Source organism: Malus sylvestris, chromosome 11 (assembly GCF_916048215.2).
Source record: "Malus sylvestris chromosome 11, drMalSylv7.2, whole genome shotgun sequence".
NCBI lineage: Eukaryota > Viridiplantae > Streptophyta > Magnoliopsida > Rosales > Rosaceae > Malus > Malus sylvestris.
The window spans coordinates 10,845,071-10,866,355 of record NC_062270.1 but is presented as its reverse complement, the minus strand read 5'-3'; the positions used below and the strand labels follow the sequence as shown (position 1 = coordinate 10,866,355).

The following is a 21,285-nucleotide window of genomic DNA, read 5'->3' as shown; positions in this document are numbered from 1 at the left end:
CTTCTACTCAAAGAACTCCACAAATGACCAGGTCCTTGTTGGATATGCAGATGCTGGTTTCCTCTCTGATCCGCATAAAGTCTGCTCACAAACTGGATATGTGTTCAAGAATGGAGATACAGCGATCTCATGGCGCTCAACAAAGCAAACATTGGTTGCTACATCTTCAAATCATTCAGAAATACTTGCTTTACATGAAGCAGGCCGTGAATGTTCTTGGTTAAGATCAATGGTCCATCATATTCGGAATTCATGTGGTCTAACTTCGAAGACAGATAATCCAACTGTCATTCATGAAGATAATGCAGCCTGTATTGCCCAAATGAAGGAAGGATTCATCAAGGGCGATAAAACTAAACACATATCTCCAAAGTTTTTCAGTGCACATGAGCTTCAGAAGGCTAAAGTTATTGAAGTCAGACAAATCTGTTCTAATGAAAATCTGGCAGACTTGTTCACCAAGTCTCTTCCAAAATGCACGTTTCAGAAGTTAGTGCAAAGTATCGGATTACGTCGACTTACCAAACAACTAAGTTTGGAGAGTGCGGAATCAGGGGGAGATACATCTCAGGGGGAGCATCCATGATACATGCTTGTTGTACTCTTTTTCCTTCGATTAGGATTTTTCCCACTGGGTTTTTCCTATCAAGGTTTTAACGAGGCAACACAAGCATACTGAACACTATATCAACAATCCAGGTAAAGTTGTACTCTTTTTCCTTCGCTATGGTTTTTTCCCACTGGGTTTTTCCAAGCAAGGTTTTAACGAGGCAACTGATGTTGATATGTGGGCATCCAAGGGGGAGTGTTGAAAATACTAGTGGGTATTGAATGCCCACATAGAAATTGAAAACATTGAGTAGAGTTTTCAACACACACACAGACATTTACAATACCCATACCAATTGTAATTGACTTTGGATGCAGGAGATCATAGTTTTTAACATGTATGCTGTAAATTTTTCAAAGTGTAAGAAATGTGCATAGGGAGTTGCTCTATAAATAGAGCACTCCTATTGCTATCAATATACACAGAGAGAATACATCAGAAAGAAGGAAAGTTCAATAAGATCATCCATTCCTCCCTCTTTAATTTGCCATCTCCTTGTGTTTTAATTACAGTGTGATATTTTACATCTGCTTCGGTCCACTTACTATAAAGGTTATCTCTCTAACTTTTACATTTTTATAACATAGCAGTTATTTTTTAATCTTCGCTTGCTGATTTTTTTTAAAAGTTCAAAGATGAACAAATGATAAGAGAACTACTTGAACTTTACTTATTTTGGAGTTTGAGAACTTTTTCAAGCGAGTAAATGAATACAGCTTAGCTGCATTGTCAGCATGTACATAGCCATGAATACTAAATTGTACCTTGTCAATTCTTTGTCAAGACCCCTTTAATAATCAAATCAAACGTCCCACTTGTCAATATTTAAGAACCCGAGCCCTTTTGGCCTTTGTTATGTTTATAAATGATGAGTAGATTTTATATTATATATTTTACCTTAATCTTAGTATATTTTGGTTAATATTTTGGAAGAATTTTGATACTTTGAATTGTATTTTCAATATAGGATTTTCGACTTCTTCTGGAGCAAAACAGGACCAAATGGACGAATTTTGGAGTAATTCCAGTTGGAGGACGTTCGTGAGTCACTTACCTTGATCGTATCAAAATTTGGGATTTTTCCACTAAGCGATTATTTTCTGGCGATAAAATAAAGAAGCAGTGCGCAGTGCTGGAAAATGACGTTTTTGGGCTTAAATTGCGATTTTGGAGCCCAAGATGACCTCGGATGGGTTCGTGGCCTTCTGGAAAAGTGTTCAGAATATTCCAAACATTAAATCCAGCTATATTGGGCCAGTTTTGGAGCATCTTATGGGTCCAAAACGTGGCTGTTCAGATTTTAGACGAATTTTACCATTTAATTTAGGGTTATGTTTCTTTTTTTTTTTTATGGATTGGAATTAGTTTTAGTTTCCTAGGGTTTGTGTGGGGGCTGAGCAGATATATTGATTGGCCGTCTACCATATTTTTTTTTTTAGGCTTTATTTTTATGCAACTTTGGAGACAAAGAGAATTGCTAGGGCGAAGCCTTGAGCCTTAGCATGAATATGTGATTTTTATTTAATTGCTTATGATTGATTGCATGCATACTTTGAATTGTTAATCACCGGGATAAAAACTATCTAATTGTCTTAATGCCTGATCACCATTAGGATCTTTAGAAAAGTAATTTGATGCAATTTTGGTCGGAATGTTCCTTGAAATTGACGCTAGCTTCTTGTGATTAATAATTGTAATTTCACTTAGGATGAATATCACGTCTTAAGGATTGCATGGCTTTTCAAAGGATTTTCATAAAGCATAATGAGTCTTTCATGTTCAGATTTGATCCGAACGTCCGGACGGGTTGCATGTTAGATATACGTTCTATGTTGGAGGTTCCAAGTAGAATATGAATTAGGAAAATCTAACCTTCAAAGTGGCATGTGTAGATCATAAGTAATTGGTAAAAATTCATAGGATTGCTAGGTGATGATGGAACCCTAGTGCTTTCTTAATTTGATTCTCCCAACACTGTTTTCTTTTCTCTCTAGTTCTAACATTGCAGATTGTTTATTTTAAGTCATTAATTTCGTTTTATTTTAATTAGGTTATAAAATCAATCACCTCAATTTCTACTTTACAATAATTAAATGAAATCTGATTAGTTTCAAATTATTTAATAATCCCTGTGGAGACGACCTTGCGAGATCCGTTTATACTACAATAACCTTGTGATTCTTGCAAGTAAAATAGGAGATTTAAGCCCGTTCACATGAGTAGTAAAAATCCTATCAAGAAACTATGCAGATTTTCCATTCACAATCTGCCTCTATAAAACTAGTGTGACTTGTGAGGATATCTCCCAACAAAGTAGCTAGAACAGAAATTATGGAATCTGGTTCTATAGAAATTATGGCTTTAATTTGTAATGTATTTCATGAGTTTAATGTACAAGGGGTCCATATATATATGATAAGAAAGAGGGGGAAGAAAGAGAAGCTAGCCTAATCTACACCTTACAAAAAACAACTTGCACCAATCAATCACATCCCTTAAATCAAGAAAAGAAGACTAATTACTCTAGTGCCTAGAGCTATCCCTAGAGAACATGGTAGCTGACTCTAGAGGCCAAAATACACTTCAACACTTCAACACTCCCCCTCAAGCTGGATCGAGGAGGTTAACTGAGCCAAGCTTGCCTAATAATCGATGGAACTGAGTGGATGCCAATGTCTTTGTAAAGAGATCTGCCAATTGATCATGGCTTCATGTGAACATGGTCTGGATGATTTGAGTTTGAACTTATGCTCTGATGAAATGACAATCCACTTCAATATGTTTGGTTCTTTCATGGAACACAGGGTTGGCAGCTATATGCATGGCTGCCTGATTATCACACATAAGTGACATAGGAGTAGATTTAGAAAACCCTAAGTTTGAAAGAAGCCCTTTAAGCCAAATGAGTTCACAAGCAGTGGCTGTCATGGCTCGATACTCAGCCTCTGCACTGGAACGAGCAATTACATGTTGCTTCTTGCTCTTCCATGTGACAAGGTTTCCACCAACAAATGTACAATAGCTTGTGGTTAATTTCCTATCAATTGCATTACCTGCCCAGTCTGCATCTGTGTAGCCACTAATGACAGTGGATTGATTGTTGTGCATTGTAATTCCTTGCCCTATTGAACCCTTGAGATAACGAAGGAATCTCTTAACAATGTTAAGGTGATCAACAATGGAAGAGTGCATAAACTAACTAGCCAAGCTCACTGCATAAGGGATATCTGGACGAGTGAATATGAGCTTGCCTACTAATCGTTGATAGTAAGTTACATCATGCATGGCTTCTCCATCTATGCTGAGGTTCAATTACAATCAACGGGAGTGATAACAGGCTTGCAATCAAGCATTTTTGCTTCTTGAAGAAAGTCCAATACATATTGCCGTTGATGTAGAAACAATCCTTTTGAAAATGTTGCCATTTCAATCCCTAAAAAATACTTTAACCTCCCCAAATCTTTGATAGCGAAAGTTTGATGTAGTGAGAGTTTTAGTGCTTCAATCTCCACGGTACTATCTCCAATGATGATAAAATCATCAACGTAGATGAGGACCACCAACTTCCCACTGGTGCCAGTTCTCACAAATAACGAAGAATCAGCATTACTTCACAGGAATCCAGCCTTTTCCAGAACATATCTGAGCTTGGCATACCAAGCTCTTGGTGATTGTTTCAATCCATATATTGCCTTGTGCAATTTGCAAACCATGTTGCCTTTGAAACCATCATAGCCTGGAGGAGGTTGCATATACATTTCTTCCTACAACTCTCAGTGAAGGTAAGCATTCTTCACATCCATTTAGTAGAGTGACCACCCACAATTGATTGCAACTGAAAGTAAAACCCTGACTGAGTTAATCTTGGCCACCGGTGCAAATGTTTCCTTATAATCTACTCCAAAGGTTTGGGTGAAACCTCGAGCAACAAGTCTAGCCTTGTGTCTCTCAATAGATCCATTAGCTTTGAATTTTGTCTTGTAAATCCAACAACTTCCAACATCCTTTTTTCCTGGTGGTAATTAAACTAGACTCCAGGTGTGATTCTCTTCCAGTGCACAAAACTCTTCTGTCATGGCTTGTTTCCATTGTGGGAGAATAGAAGCATCTTGAAAGCTTCTTGGTTCACAGTGCTTATCAATTTCACTAAGAAATGCAGCATGAGATGTTGAGAACTTACTAAAGCTGATACATTCAGTGATAGGATGCCGTGAGGCATATGTAACATAGTCTTGCAACCTAGCTAGAGGTTTTCTGATTCGATGAGGGTTTTTCTTAATCACCTAAGACTTTGTAGTGGACTAAGAATGATCAGAGTAGGGCTCTTCTTCACTCTCACTGGCAATAATTTGGTCAGTTTGTACCTCTTCACAATCTGGACTCACAGTGACTGATTTTTCTTCCAACATCGGATGATTAAAGTTTTGAGGGAGTGGGAACGTGTCAACTAAATCCTCCCCCTGACTTGTAAAATAGGGACGGTCATCTTCGAACTTCACATCTCTTGAAACTGTGCACTTCTTAGTGACTGGATTGAAGCATTTGTATCCCTTTTGGGTGGCCGAGTATCCCATAAGCACACACTTGGTTACCCTAGCATCTAGTTTGTCATGGTTCAAGGTTTGGATGTGAACAAAACAAACACAACCAAACACCTTGACGTGTGTCAAATCTATTTTCCTCCCCTTGAGAACTTCATAGGGAGATTTAAACCCTAGCACACGACTTGGAAATCGATTGATGAGATAAGTGGCAGTAAGGATGGCAAATGACCAAAATTTCTTTGGAACATGCATGTGAATCATGAGAGCACGAGTCTTCTCCAAGAGATCTCTATTTTTCCTCTCGGCTACTCCATTTTGTTGATGATTCCCTACACAGCTGGTTTGATGTATGATACCCTGAGAACTTATGTATTGAAGCATGTTGTTGGATAGAAATTCAGTGCCATTATCTGACCTTAAAACCTTAATGTTTGATTGAAATTGTGTTTTAACATGCATGTGAAAATCTTTGAAAATGGTTGGGACTTCACTCTTTGATTTCATAAGATATAGAAAACTTGTTCGAGAGAAATCATCAAGAAATAGAACAAAGTACTTAAACCTTTCCATTGATTCAGTTGCAGGTCCCCATACATCGGTGTGCACCATTTCAAAAGGTTTACTTGTCCTAGACATTGAATTACCAAAAGGTAGCCTATTAAACTTAGAAAATTGACAAGTATCACAAGTAGGATAAGGGTTACAAAAATTTGGAAACGGTTTAGACAAGACAACTTCAGAGGGGTGAGCTAATCTCCTATGCCAAAGTTGGTTTTCATCTATGGACTTCGATTGAGCTTGAAGAGCCTGAGTGAAACAGGCATTCTTGCACAGGTAGTAAAGTCCATTTATAAAGACCCCTTCACCAATCATCTTCATGGTGAGAACATCCTGAAACATCACATTATTTGGTGAGAAAATAGCACGGTAGTTTAGAATGTTGGTGATCTTTCCAATTGACAAAAGTTGGAAAGGAAAGGTTGGTACATAGAGGGCAGTGCAAGGTATTTTTTAAGAGAATAAGTTTATTTCTCCTTTTCCCAAAACTAAGACATTTTTTCCATTTGCAACAAACACATGCGAGGGACTTGAAATTTTTTTTAAATGATGTAAATTTGTAACTTTGTTTGTCATATGATCTGTGGCACCTGAATCAATTATCCAACAATCAGTTTCAGTACTAGTTAATAGGGCAGTAGTGAAGGCTTTGAGTATACTTGATGCTTCTCCCTTTGGAACTTTCTCATTTCCAGCAAGAAAGCCAGCAAAATGTCCCAACATAGCTGTGTGACTACCCTCTTCATTGCCTTGACCATGTGAGCCTCCTTCGTGTCCCTTACTTTGTAGGTAAGCTGCAAATTCATTGATCAATACTAATGGATTGGCAGTGAACTCCATGGATCCTTGTGAAATAGTAAGAGGGTGAGCATTAGCAAGTGGTGCCTTGAAATAAGGTTGAAATTGATGTGAGGACCTTGGTATCATCTTTCCATCTTTGCTGAACTTAGGCTTAAGTTCAGGATAAAGTTCCCAACACTTGTCTTCCACATGACCAACACCATTGCAATATTTGCATTTTAGATGTGTGTTTCTTCCCTTGTATACCTTGGCTTCTAAATTCTTGTAATTTGATGTGTATGCCTGAGTCTCAGTCAATCTGGGGGTGTGATCAGTATTCATAACCTTCTTCCTTGCTTCTTCTCATTGGATAGTTGCACAAACATTGTTGAAGGTAGGTAGGTCTTGACTCATCAAGATGTGACTCCTTAGGTCCTCGTACTCAAAGCTCAAACTCCCTAACAGCTAATAAATTTTGTCTTCCTCAGCTCGTTTTAAGAGAATGGTGGGATCTGTGGTATGTGGGAGATATACATCTAACTCATTCCACATGGCTTTGAGACTTCCAAGGTGTTGAACAAACGATTTCCCTTCTTGTTGAGCACTGGCAATGTCCTTCTTTAATTGGAAGACCCGTGCATAGTTGTTTTGATTTCCATACATATCCTGCAAAGCTTTCCAAAGATCATGTGCGGAATTGGAGTAGCTAAAAATTTCAGCAACATGTTTCTCCATGGTGTTGAGCAGCAAGAACATGACAAGTTGATCTTTGCAGAGCCATGCATCATATGTAGAGGAACAACGGTCTGGAGCTTCAACGCTTCCATTTACAAACCCTAACTTCCCTTTGCCTCCAAGAGCTAGTGAAACAGCTCGGGACCAAGGATGATAATTGAACTTGTTTAAGAGAACTGAACATAAACGTTGATTGGTGTTAACCTCAACGTCTAAGAAGTTTGGAGAGAGACTATGCTGGGTTTCCTCATCATGGTTCACAGAACTTTCTTCAGCCATGACTTAGACTATGAAAGAAAAAATTCGCAGCAACAAGAATGGCAAATACAGGTTACAAAAGAACCTGCTCTGATACCATATAGAAATTATGGCTTTAATTTGTAATGTATTTCATGAGTTTAATGTACAAGGGGCCAGATATATATGAGAAGAAAGAGGGGGAAGAAAGAGAAACTAGCCTAATCTACACCTTACAAAAAGGGATGTGATATCCACACACCTTTTTTTACTTCTTACACACCCTTCTAATTTTCAACCGTCGGATCGAATGAATTGAAGAAGATCAACGGACAGAAATTAACAAAGGGTGTGTGAGAAATAAAAAGGGGTGTGTGGATAGCACACTCCTACAAAAAACAACTTGCATCAATCAATCACATCCCTTAAATCAAGGGAAAAAGACTAATTACTCTAGTGCCTAGAGCTATCCCTAAAGAACATGGTAGCTAACTCTAGAGGCCAAAATACACTTCAACACTTCAACATGTTCCTAGCTTCCAAGAGAAATTATTTATTTTCAGATACTCCCAGGCTACCGTCCAAGTCCATGATGCGCTTCAAAAATACGCATGCAAGTCTTGGTCCTCTCTCGTCCCCAACCCTTTCTTTGACGATGCCCATCAAAATTTTCACAGTAACATGCTCACTCACCTCCTCCTCACCACCAGGGACAAAGCCACAAGGCAACAACACTTCCTCTCTGTACAAATCAACCAAGATGGAAGTCAAACACCCGCCATCTACCTTCTAAACCTTCCAATGTCCAATTATCATCGTCTCTACTATGCGCAAAGCACCAATGGCTTGGTTTGCCTTTACCTTTCAAACAACTTGTTTCGCAATCATACTCTAGCATATATTGATCCTCCGAATTTCATATTCAACCCCTGCACCCGAGAGTCTATTATTCTACCACATGATTCACCTGCATACTGGACATCTCACGTTACGTACCACTTTGGATTTAGTTCTCTAACAAAAGAGTATAAGGTTCTCCAAGTGCAAACATTCCGTCCTCATTCTATTCCAATGGACATGACCTTTATGTGCAAGATATTCAAATTAGGTACAAGTTCATCATGGAGGCGCCTAGAGGTAGACCTGAACGATCTATCCTCTCGAGTGCCCGTTTCAAGTGCGAAGTGTGTGCATCAATGGGGCCATACATTGGATGCATGGGAAAGAAAATGTTGCGGTGGTTTATAGCATTGGAGATGAAAAATTTAGAGTGATCCCAAGATTATAACTGTTTTACACATCGTATTGGTTACCCCACGGGAGAAGTAATGAGAAATGGAGTTGATCGGATGGATGGATGTTTGGCACTAATACGTGACAAGAAGTTGGTGAAATTACAGAATTCGATCGCGTAGTGGATTTTGAAAGACTACCAAATCAAGTGTGGGTTAGGGAGGCTATCATGTTTCCCCTTGGTTGGGGGGCGTTACGATGCCCTGTTCCATTGCGTAGCAATCACAATGGTGAGCTCCTCCTCCAGTCTACAGAGTTACGTGTGCATGAGCAGCCAGACCATGTGAGAGTGCATGTGTACAATATGGAGAGAAAGCTTTACGGGAAATGAAATTGGCTTGCCCTTCGAATGGACATTTCTGAACGATGCTCGATTTAAGTTAATTGCTGGTTATGATAACATTGTGCCCTTACGATGAGATGTGGTGGGATCGTTAAGATTAATTTGTTGAGGCTCAAAAGGTTTTTTTTTATGTGCTATGATATAGGGAGGGGGATTTTGGCTAAGCTACCTAATGTAGAACAAATGGTGAGTGGATTAAAGACAAAATGGGCTGAAGAAAGACAAAAGAACGCAGGCACAAATTTATAGAGTTGGCATCCGAGCTCCGCTTTGGGGCACATGATATCTTTCCAAAAAGAGCGCAACGACTCGGTTCAAACTCACCGTTTTGTTGTGACTTATAGCTCATTTTAGCCATTGGGGTCATTTCAGTTTCCAAAACAAGATTTTAAGTTTGTAATAAATATCGAACTTTTCATTTTATGTATGATGAATATCTTTTTTAATTCCCTAAAAACCCCTGGGCTTCCCCAAAGTTGTGATTAAGTTTATTTGAGTTGTGTGGCTGCTAGCTAATGTAATGTAATGCATTAATTCATAATTAATCAAATAACCTTTGGAATTTCTCTCAAACTCTAGTTGTTTTCAGAAAACTTGGATCTTCGAGGGTATACGTTTGTAACGTTGTATCCTTCTACGTTCATGCTGCATTTATGGATTTGAACCGGGTAAAGTGAGACAGATAGTGACCTGGTGGAAGGCCATCAACCTGTAAGTAGTATTACTTTCCATTTTTTTGAATTTTGAAATAAGATAATATGTTTTTGTATTTGTTGGACTTGTCAAGCGAATTCACAAAGAAGCTAAGCTGCATAGTCAACATATAAAAAGGTCGTACCCAGTGCACAAGGCTCCCGCTTTACGCAGGGTCTGGGAGAGGTGAATGTCAGCTAGCCTTACCCCCATTTATGGAGAGGCTGCATAGTCAACATATACATATATAAATACATTCAAACATAGAACTTGTCGATTCTTCTGATAAAAACTATGAACTTTAGATTTCCCAATTCCCATTCTAAATCGGCCACCACAAAACTAGCTGTGACTCATCACTTGTAAGGATAACTTGAACAGAAGGAAGCAATCTAAAGCATGGATCAAGATATGGAATCAGCTGGTTCCAAGCTCCCAAGCGAAATTATATTCTTTCAGATACTCCCAAGGCTGCCGTCCAAGTCCCTGATGCGCTTCAAATGCGTACACGAGTCATGGTCCTCTCTCGTCTGCAACCCTTTCTTTGTCGACGCCCCATCAACCCTTACACCATATAAAGCTCACTCACCTCCTCCTCACCAGTTGAGACAAAGCCAAAAGGCAACAACACTTCCTCTTCAAAATCAACCAACAAGGAAATCCAACAGCCGCCACGCACCTCTAAACCTTCCAACATTGTCCTATGATCGTCTCTACAATGCAGAGAGCATCAACGGCACGGTCTTTCTTTACTTTTGGAGTGTGTGAACAAGATAATTATTATGTTATCTTTATTTTTGTCATAATTATATTAAAAAAAATTAGGAATGATATGTCAGATTTCAATAACCTTAATTTTATCCAAAATCAATTAATTGCTCAAAAACCAAAAAGATATTGGAGGAAACTAATTTTACCACTTACAATAAAATGAATTGTGATTCAAAAGCAATGCTATTTTGAGTTCAAATGGTCTAGAGATGTTTGCAGCTCGAATTGCCCCATTGAATAATACAAAGGGATTTGAGAGGAGTAGAGAACGCGTGGACGAGAGAGCAAGAAGGTTTTGTAAGCCCTCGACAAATGGTATTTATAGGCGAGGATTTGGATCGTGACATTTAAAGAATTTGGATCGTGACATTTAATCTTTCATATATGTTTTTATCAGTAGGCAACTGATGGGAGATTGGAAAATATTGCCTTCTTTACTAAATGATACAATTTTTACGATTTGTTTTTGGAAACTTTGAACTCAAAAAACCGACTTGTGTTTCAACATAAGGATTTTTCAATTATATAGAATCAGATTATGCTCTTGCAATACAATTGATTTTAAATGCAAAAGTGAATAATCACTCTATGGGAGGTTTAGTATTGAATTATGGTGCTATTATGTAAAAATTGGTCTTGTGAAATTCGTCATATTTATAGTGAATGGAACTTTGTTGCAAATGATTTGGCTCGTTTGGGTTTATCATGTAGTTTGGGTCCAATCTTTTTTGAGCAAGCTCATCCTTCTTGTTGCGGGTTACTAGTTTCCCTTTCTCTCGGGCTTATGCCCCATTGTCAACAAAAAAACAACATTTCAATTCTATTGGCTATCCCTGATGGGTCAAACTGGATTATTCTTTCGGGTGATCAGGTGAAATTTTGGCATTCAAAGTGGTTGGACGTGCCGGTTGTTCATCAATTGGGACTTCATTTACCTATTTCATATCGTTTGCGTGCTTTGGTCTCAGATTTTATTTTTAATGGTGGTTGGGATCGCCCTCATGATTTACATGGCCCCCTAGTTTCACTCCTAGGATACTAGAGGTCTTGTGGTGGTTTCCTCTTCCAAACCGGGTTAAGTAAACACGGATGGTGCAGCTAAAGATTCTGGTGGGGAAAAGAGGTAGGTTTACATTGGCCCCCTAGTCTGCCTTACCTATTCTCTTATTTCATGACCAAGTTTTTTCCCTCTAAGTTGTAATCCTTTATTTTAGCGCTAGCAATTATTTTGTAATTTTAAATTGGCTTTCTTTTATTTTTCTGACGTTCACAGAATTAAACAAAATGATAAGAGAACTTGAGCTTATTTTGTATTTTGAGGACTTTTTCACGCGAGTTAACCAAGGCAGCTTTAGCTGCATTATCACAGCGATGAATACAAGATTGTACATTGTCAATTCTTCAAGACAATAACGCCCATTCAATGATCAATCCAAACTCCGAACTCGTCATTATTTAAAGACCCTTGCCCTTTTTGCCTTCTTACGTTTATAAACTATGAACTTAAGTTCTTCCATTCACAATCTGCCTGTATAAAATTAGTTGTGACTAGTAAGGATATCGCCCAAGAAAGTAGAAGAGAAACATGGAATCAAGTTCCGAGCTCCCAAGCGAAATTATATGCTTTCAGATACTCCCAAGGCTACCGTCCAAGTCCCTAATGCGCTTCAAATGCGTATGCAAGTCTTGGTCCTCTCTTGTGCAGAACCCTTCCTTTGCCGATGCTCATCAAAGCTTACACCGTAACAAGCTTACTCACCTCCTCCTCACCATTTGGGACACAGCCACAAGGCAACAACACTTCCTTTCTGTACAAATCAACCAAGACGGAAGTCCAACACCTGCCATCCACCTTCTAAACCTTCCAACAATGTCCAATGATCATCGTCTCTACAACGCGCAAAGCACAAATGGCTTGGTCTGCCTTTACCTTTCAAACACCTTGTCTCGCGATCATACTCTAGCATATCTTGATCCTCCCAATTTCATATTCAATCCTTGCACCCGAGAGTCTATTATTCTACCACATGCTTCACCTGCATACTGTACATCCCACGTTACCTATCACTTTGGATTTAGTCCTCTTACAAACGAGTATAAGGTTCTCCAAGTGCAAACGTTCCGGCCTCACGATTCAATTCCAACGGATTTGACCTTTATGTTCAAGATATTCAAATTAGGTACAAGTTTATGGAGGCGCCTGGAGGTAGACCTTAACCACCTCGCTTTTGATCCTCTTGAGTGCCCGTTTAAAGTGCAAGGTGTGTGCATCAATGGGGCCATACATTGGATGCATTGGAAAGAAAATGTTGTGGTTTTTGATATTGGAGATGAGAAATTTAGAGTGATTCCACTTCCTTAAGATTATATCTGTTTTATTCATCGTATCTTGGGAGAAGTAATGAGAAATGTACTTGAGGTGGATGGATGTTTGGCTCTAATAGGGGACAAGAAATTGATGACATTACAAAATATGATGGCGTTATGGATTTTGAAGGACTACCAAAATCAAGTGTGGGTTAGAAAGACAATCATCCTTCCCCATTGTTGGAGGGCGTTAGGATGCCTCGTTCCATTGCATACCATTCACAATGGTGAGCTGCTCCTCCAATCTACAGTATTACGTGTGCATGGGCCGCCGGGCCATGTGAGAGTGCATGTGTACAATATGGAGAGTAAAAGCTTTAGTGAAAGTGAAATTGGCGTGCCCTCCGAATGGACATTTGGGAACGATGCTCGATTGAAGTTAGTTGCTAGTTATGATGATAACATTGTGCCCTTACGATGAGATGTGATGGGATTGTCAAGATTAAGCTACCTAATGTTTAGTCTATATTCAAAATTTTGTTTCTTATCGTATAAAAAAACAGTCTTCTTCTGTAGATCTTGGAAAATATTATACAAGTTGTAATCTGAATCTCTCTAATTATAATGAAATAAGTAAATAGATGAACAACAGTTGGCATACATTAAACTCCTCACCGCAGCTCTCCCTAATCAAGGAGTTGGTCGTACTTGGCTTACAGGATCGATCCTTCCTCTTTATCCTCGAAAATTCTGTACTACTCAACTTTTAATCATTATCATTGTTAAAAACTCGATAGTATAGAACGTATCATAGTATACTAGAAAATCTCTTTAGAGCCTTTTGTTTCTAATTGCGTTAAACTCCTAGTTCTTCTAACTTCTTTGTTAAGTATGCGGCTGCCTCAGTTGTGCTAAATTATTATAGTTTTTTAATTTCCAAATTGGTATGTATTCTGCTTTGCTTTCTGTTTAATCTTATCAAACCTTGTAATTCTGATTGGTTTCGATATGGCCTCGTAATGAACTCTTTGATTTGTTTTAGGTTAGTTGTTTTTCAAAATCTCATTTTTCTAATTTACCTTTTTGGGCCTTAGGGCGCACAAGTGACGTCTATTTCATATAAAATAAAAAAATAATAATAATAAAGTAAGTCTCATGCTACACGAATTTTGACGGATTTATTAATGGATTTGAACCGAGTAAAGTGGGACAGATAGTGACTTGGTGGAAGACCATGAACCTGTATTCCTTTATTTAAGTTGTATTCCTTTATTTTAGCAATAGCAATTATATTGTAATTTTAGATTGGCTTTTTATTCTTTTTCTGAAGTTCAAAAAATTAAACAAAATGAAGTTTTCAACAAAAAAAAAAAAAAAAAGTTTTCAAAAAAAAATTAAACAAAATGATAAGAGAACTTGAGCTTATTTTGTATTTTGAGGACTTTTTTAAGCGAGTTAACCAAAGTAGCTTTAGTTGCATTGTTGTCCCCACACAGTGATAAATACAAGATTGTACATCGTCAATTCATCCGGACAATAACGTCCATTCAATGATCAATTCACACTTCGAACTTGTCTTTATTTAATGACCCTTGCCTTTATGGAGAGATTTTTCATTATGACCGATATACGGAGTAGTACACCACGTATCACTAAACAAATGGTGGAATATATATGTTAAAAAAATTAATAACTTAAAAAATAAAATTTCCCATCATTCCTATTAAAACACGTAATATACCACTTGTGTTCCCTTCACAACTAAAAATTTCTCGTCCTTTTGGCCTTCTTACGTTTATAAACTATGAACTTAAGCTCTTCCATTCACAATCTGCCTGTATAAAATTAGTTGTGACTAGTAAGGATATAGCCCAAAAAAGTAGAAGAGAAACATGGAATCTAGTTGATGAGATCCCAACCGACATTATATGCTTTCAAATACTCCCAAGGCTACCGTCCAAGTCCCTAATGCGCTTGAAATGCGTTTGCAAGACTTGGTCCTCTCTTATCCGCAACCCTTCCTTTGCCGATACTCATCAAGGCTTCCACCGTAACAAGCTCACTCGCCTCCTCCTCACCACTTGGGACAAAGCCACAAGGCAACAACACTTCCTCTCTGTACAAATCAACCAAGACGGAAGTCCAACACCCACCATCCACCTTCCAAACCTTCCAACAGTATCCAATGATCATCGTCTCTACAATGTGCAAAGCACCAATGGCCTGATCTGCCTTTACCTTTCAAACACCCTGTCTCGCGATCATGCTCTAGCATATCTTGATCCTCCCAATTTCATATTCAACCCTTGCACCCGAGAGTCTATTATTCTACCACATCCTTCACCTGCATACCGTACATCCCACGTTACGTACCACTTTGGATTTAGTCCTCTTACAAACGAATATAAGGTTCTCCAAGCGCAAACGTTCCGGCCTGATGATTCAATTCCAACGGATATGACCTTTATGTTCAAGATATTCAAATTAGGCACAAGTTTATGGAGAACCCTGGAGGTAGACCTTAACGATCTCCCTTTTGATCCTGTCAAGTGCCAGTTTAATAAAAGTGCGAAGTGTGTGCATCAATGGGGCCATACATTCGATGCATAGGAAAGAAAATGTTGTAGTGGTTTTAGACATTGGAGATGAGAAATTCAGAGTGATCTCACTTTCTCAATATTATATTTATTTTAGACATCGTATTGGTTACCCCACGGCAGAAATAATGAGAAATGTTGTTGAGGTGGGTGGATGTTTGGTTATAATAGGTGACAAGAAATTGATGAAATCACGAGATATAACGGCATTACGGATTTTGAAGGACTACGAAAATCAAGTGTGGATTAGGGAGGCTATCAAGTTTCCCCTTTGTTGGAGGGCGTTAGGTGCCCCTCCCATTGCGTACCATTCACAATGGTGAGCTCCTCCTCCAGTCTACAGAATTACGTATGCATGAGCCGCAGGACCATCTGAGAGTGCATGTGTACAACATGGAGAGTAAAAGCTTTATGGGAAGTGTAATTGGCTTGCCCTCCGAATGGACATTTCGTAACGATGCTCGATTGAAGTTAGTCGCTAGTTATGATGATAACATTGTGCCCTTACGATGAGATGTGATGGGATCATCAAGATTAATCTAATGAGGCACCAAATCTGTTTTTTTTTTTTTGGGTACAATCAATGATATAGGGATTTCAGCTAAGCTACCTATTCAAAAGGAATTTCAACTGGCTCGTTCCAATTGCTCTAAGCGGGGAAAAGGGATAGGTTGCATTAGTGGCAATAGTATGGGTCTTGATGTGTAGTGCGGCTTGCCTATTCCTGATGAAATGAGCTAAGTTTTTTCCCTCTTAGTTGTAATCTTTTACTTAAGCAATAGCAATTAATTTGTAATTTAGATTGGCTTTTTTTTTTTTTTCATTTTCTAAAGTTCAAAAAATTTAAACAAAATGATAAGAGAACTTGAGTTTATTTTGTATTTTGAAGACTTCTTCAAGCGAGTTAACCAAAGCAGCTTTAGCTGCGTTGTCTACACACAGCGATGAAAACAAGATTGTACGTTGTCAATTCTTCAAGACAACAACGCCCCTTCAATGATAAATCCGAACTTTGAACATGTCATTATTTAAATACCTTTCCCCTTTTACCCATCTTACGTTCCTAGATACAGTATGGTTTGAGTTTGCGGTTTAATTTGGATATGGAATTCACTAGTAACGTTTAGTATCACTTGTCAAAGAGTAGACATAAATAGTACAATATTCAGTTCAATTTATTTTAAATTCGTTAAAGAATAATAATTGATCTGTAAATAAATGTATTTGTAATTATACATTTAGTATTTTACAATTAATTTGGAGAATTACTATTACTACTTTTAAGGGTAAATTACATAGTAGCCCCTCAGGTTTGAGATCTATTGCAATCTTATACAATATCTTTAAAACATTTCACTTTCATACCTCAAGTATTATTTTATTTCAATTTCATACAACCGTTACATTTTTCATCCATGGATCTGTTAAATGCTGACATGACTGCCATATATATGCCACGTGGCTGCCAAATGTCTGCCACGTGGCAAATAAAATAATTTTTTAATTTTTAAAAAAAAAACCTGTCTGCCACTTTTTTTTTCCTTTTTTTTTCTCTTTCTTCTTCTTCTTATTCTGGGTTTGGTCCCTTTTTTTTTTTTTTCTTCTTCTTCTTCTTCTTCTTCCTCCTCCTCCTTATCTTCTTCTTCTTCCTCCTTCTTCTTCTGGGTTGCAGGGGGTTCGATCATTTTTTTTTAGGAAAACTAATGAAAAGGGCTTGAAAACTTTGAGTTTTAATGTTAAGGACAAAATAAAGGGTAAAGTGAATAGTACCAGGATTGACTTTTTAGTGTAAAAATGTGGTTTTTCGTTAAAGTGAACAGTACCAGGTGCTTTTCGTTAAAGTTCCCTTTTTTTTTTCTTCTTCTTCTTCCTCCTCCTTCTCTTTCTTCTTCTCTTCTTCTTCTTCCTCCTTCTGGTTCGGTCCCTTTTTTTTTTTTCTTTTTTTTTTCTTCTTCTTCTTCTTCCTCCTCCTCCTCTTTCTTATTATCTTCCTCCTCTTTCTTCTTCTCTTCTGGGTTCGGTCCCTTTCTTTTTTTTCTTTTTTTTTTTCTTCTTCTTCTTCTTCTTCCTCCTCCTCCTCTTTCTTCTTCTCTTCCTCCTCTTTCTTCTTCTCTTCTGGGTTCGGTCCCTTTTTTTCTTTTTTTTTCTTTTTTTTTCTACTTCTTCTTCTTCCTCCTCCTCCTCTTTCTTCTTCTCTTCCTCCTCTTTCTTCTTTTCTTCTTCTTCTTCCTCCTCATTCTTCTTCTCTTCTTCTTCTTCCTCCTTCTTCTTCTGGGTTCGGTCCCTTTCTTTTTTTCTTTTCTATTTTTTCCTCTTCTTCTTCTTCTTCCTCCTCCTCCTCCTCTTTCTTCTTCTCTTCTTCTTCTTCCTCCTTCTTCTTCTGGGTTCAGTCCCTTTCTTTTTTTTCTTTTTTTTTTCTTCTTCTTCTTCTTCTCTTCTTCTTCTTCCTCCTTCTTCTTCTGGGTTCGGTCCCTTTCTTTTTTTTCTTTTTTTTTCTTCTTCTTCTTCTTCTTCCTCCTCCTCCTCTTTCTTCTTCTCTTCTTCTTCTTCCTCCTTCTTCTTCTGGGTTGCAGGGGTTCGGTCCCTTTTTTTTTTTCCTTTCAATTTCAAGTTTTTAAAAAAAAAATTAAAAAATTATTTTATTTGCCACGTGGCAGACATTTGGCAGCCACATGGCATATATGTGGCAGCCACATCAGCATTTAACAGATCCATGGATGGAAAATGTAACGGTTGTATGAAATTGAAATAAAATAGTACTTGAGGTATGAAAGTGAAATGTTTTAAAGATGTTGTATAAGATTGCAAAATATACCTCAAACCTGAGGCGCTACTATGTAATTTACCCTACTTTTAAAATATCATTATATACTTTTCATATTTTTCTTTTAATTATAAAAATTATCTTTTTTTACCTCGGTAAACTCTTCACGTCTCATTATTTTATTAAAATATTCTTATTAATAAACTAATGAATTTTCTTATTAACCTTTCCCTTCCCTTGGTAATCATTATTTTCTACTCCTCTCCCCGACTTCTCCTTTCTTCTCCTTCGCCGACGAACACAAGGACGAACTTCACTCTCACTTTCCCTCCTCTTTCTCCCTCATCTCAATCATGTCAGATGATCAAAGTCCCGAAAGCAAGGCCAGCTAAAAATTGGAACCTCCCCAGTATTAAGCTCTTCTCAAAGGGGACGAGCAATTCACTTCTGTTCTTGAAGAGATGATCGTACTTGTAAGTCTCTCTCTGTAGATTAGCCAAGAGCGTTTTTCAGTTGTTTCTTCAATTTTTGTCTAATTTGAATTTGACCGAATCCGGCAATTAGGCTATGAACTTAAGTTCTTCCATTCACAATCTGCCTGTATAAAATTATTTGTGACTAGTACGGATATCGCCCAAGAAAGTAGAAGAGAAACATGGAATCAGCTGGCTCCGAGCTCCCAAGCGAAATTATATGGTTTCAGATACTACCAAGGGTACCGTCCAAATCCCTGATGCGCTTCAAATGCGTATGCAAGTCATGGTCCTCCCTCGTCCGCAACCCTTCCTTTGTCGATGCTCATCAAAGCTTCCACCGGAACAAGCTCACTCACCTCCTCCTCACCACTTGGGACAGAGCCACAAGGCAACAACACTTCCTCTCTGCACAAATCAACCAAGACGGAACTCCAACACCCGCCATCCACCTTCTAAACCTTCCAATGGGCAGTGATCATCGTCTCTACAATGCGCAAAGCACGAATGGCTTGGTCTGCCTTTACCTTTCAAACAACTTATCTCGTCATCATACTCTAGCATATCTTGATCCTCCCAATTTCATATTCAACCCTTGCACCCGAGAGTCTATTATTCTACCACATGCTTCACCTGCATACTGTACATCCCACGTTACCTATCACTTTGGATTTAGTCCTCTTACAAATGAGTATAAGGTTCTTCAAGTCCAAACGTTCCGGCCTCACGATTCAATTCCAACGGATATGACCTTTATGTTCAAGATATTCAAATTAGGTACTAGTTTATGGAGGCGCCTAGAGATAGACCGTAACGATCTCCCTTTTGAACCTCTCAAGTGTCCGTTTGCAGTGCAAAGTGTGTGCATCAATGGGGCCATGCATTGGATGCATTTGAAAGAAAATGTTGTTGTGGTTTTTGACATTGGAGACGAGAAATTCAGAGTGATCCCACTTCCTCAAGATTATGTCAGTTTTATACATCGTATTGGTTACCCCATGGGAGACGCAATGAGAAATGTAGTTGAGGTGGGCGGATGTTTGGCTCTAATAGGTGACAAGAAATTGGTGAGATCACAGAATATGATGGCGTTATGGATTTTGAAGGACTACGAAAATCAAGTGTGGATCAGGGAGGCTATCACATTTCCCCTTCGTTGGAGGGCTTTAGGATGCCCCGTTCCATTGCGTACCATTCACAATGGTGAGCTCCTCCTCCAATCTATAGAATTACATGTGCATGAAGCGCCGGACCATGTGAGAGTGCATGTGTACAATATGGAGAGTAACAGCTTTAGGGGAAGTGAAATTGGCCTGCCCTGGGCATTTCTTAACGATGCTCGATTGAAGTTAGTTGTTTGTTATGATGATAACATTGTGCCCTTACGATGAGATGCGATGGCCTATTGGATCGTCTGAATCAAATGGCATACATTGGTATGTGTTCTGTTTTGCTTTCTGTTTAATCTTATCGAACCTTGTAATTTTGATTGGTCTTGATATGGCCATGTAATGTTCTCTGTAATTTTATTTGGGTTAGTTGTTATAAAAATCTCAAGTGACATACATTTCAGAAGAAAAAAAAGTAGGTCTTTTTCATGCTACACGAATTTTGACGAAGTTATTAACGAACCTTATAAAGTGAGACATATAAACTGCATAGTCAATATACACATATAGATATATGTTCAAACTTTGAACCGGATAAAGTGTGACAAATAGTGACCTAGTGGAAGGCCATGAACCTGCAATTAATATTACTGTTCATTTTTTGAATTTTGAAGTAAGTTACTTTTGTATTTTTTGGAGTTTTCAAACGAGTTCACCAAAGCAGATAGACTGCATGGTCAGCATACGCATATAGAAATACATTCAAACTTAGAACTTGTCTATTCTTCAGATATAAACTATGAACTTCGGATTTCCCAATTCCCACACTTCATCGGCCACTACAGAACTAGTTGGGACTCATTACTTGTAAGAAGGATAACTTCCCCATAAGAAGGAAATCTAGAATATGGATCAAGACATGGAACCAGCTGGATCCGAGCTTCCAAGCGAAATTATATGCTTTCAAGGCTGCCGTCCAAGTTCCTGATGTGATTTTCATTGTTCGGGACCAAATTGATGATGTACAATAAAGGGCCAAATTAGTGGCAGAACCAGAAATTGAAACTAGGAAGGGCCTCTAGGCCATATGAAAGAAACTAGAGAGAGAATAATATAACTAATGGAGAAAAAAAAATGTTCATTTTTTGTAGTGGAATGAAAATTATAATCAAAAGAGAGTAAAAGAGTCACAAAAAAATAAATTTTAGATGGTTATATTATAAGCACCGAACTTCTTTATAAGTTCCTACATTGAAGTTGAACAAAAATTAATAGTTATGACTTAAAACTGCAGCTATGTAAATTGTCTTTCAATATAAAGTCTTCCTCTTTTCTATGAATGCGTGGTTTGACTTTATAACATTAATCTATCATGCAAAATAGTGAACTAATTGAGGAATAGTTGATATAACGCTCTGGTTTCATAACAATACTATTGTAAAACACTTTTTTTTTTGTCGATTAGAAAAAC

General features: G+C 38.1%; 1 protein-coding gene and 3 pseudogenes across 1 annotated transcript; all 4 read left to right on the top strand.

Moving 5' to 3' along the window:
* Positions 1-7,594: 7,594 nt before the first annotated feature.
* LOC126590220 (putative F-box protein At5g62660) lies at positions 7,595-9,176 on the top strand (annotated as a pseudogene).
* A 2,973-nt stretch (positions 9,177-12,149) lies between these two features.
* Positions 12,150-13,352, top strand: LOC126588609 (putative F-box protein At5g62660; annotated as a pseudogene).
* Positions 13,353-14,456: 1,104 nt separating this feature from the next.
* Positions 14,457-15,981, top strand: LOC126590219 (putative F-box protein At5g62660; annotated as a pseudogene).
* Positions 15,982-18,484: 2,503 nt separating this feature from the next.
* On the top strand, positions 18,485-20,307 carry LOC126588608 (F-box protein At4g19940-like). The gene is made up of 2 exons (XM_050253710.1): positions 18,485-18,705; positions 18,855-20,307. Exon 2 carries the CDS (start codon positions 18,888-18,890, stop codon positions 20,094-20,096), a length of 1,209 nt encoding a protein of 402 aa, XP_050109667.1. The 5' UTR covers positions 18,485-18,705; positions 18,855-18,887; the 3' UTR covers positions 20,097-20,307.
* The last annotated feature ends 978 nt before the right edge of the window (positions 20,308-21,285 follow it).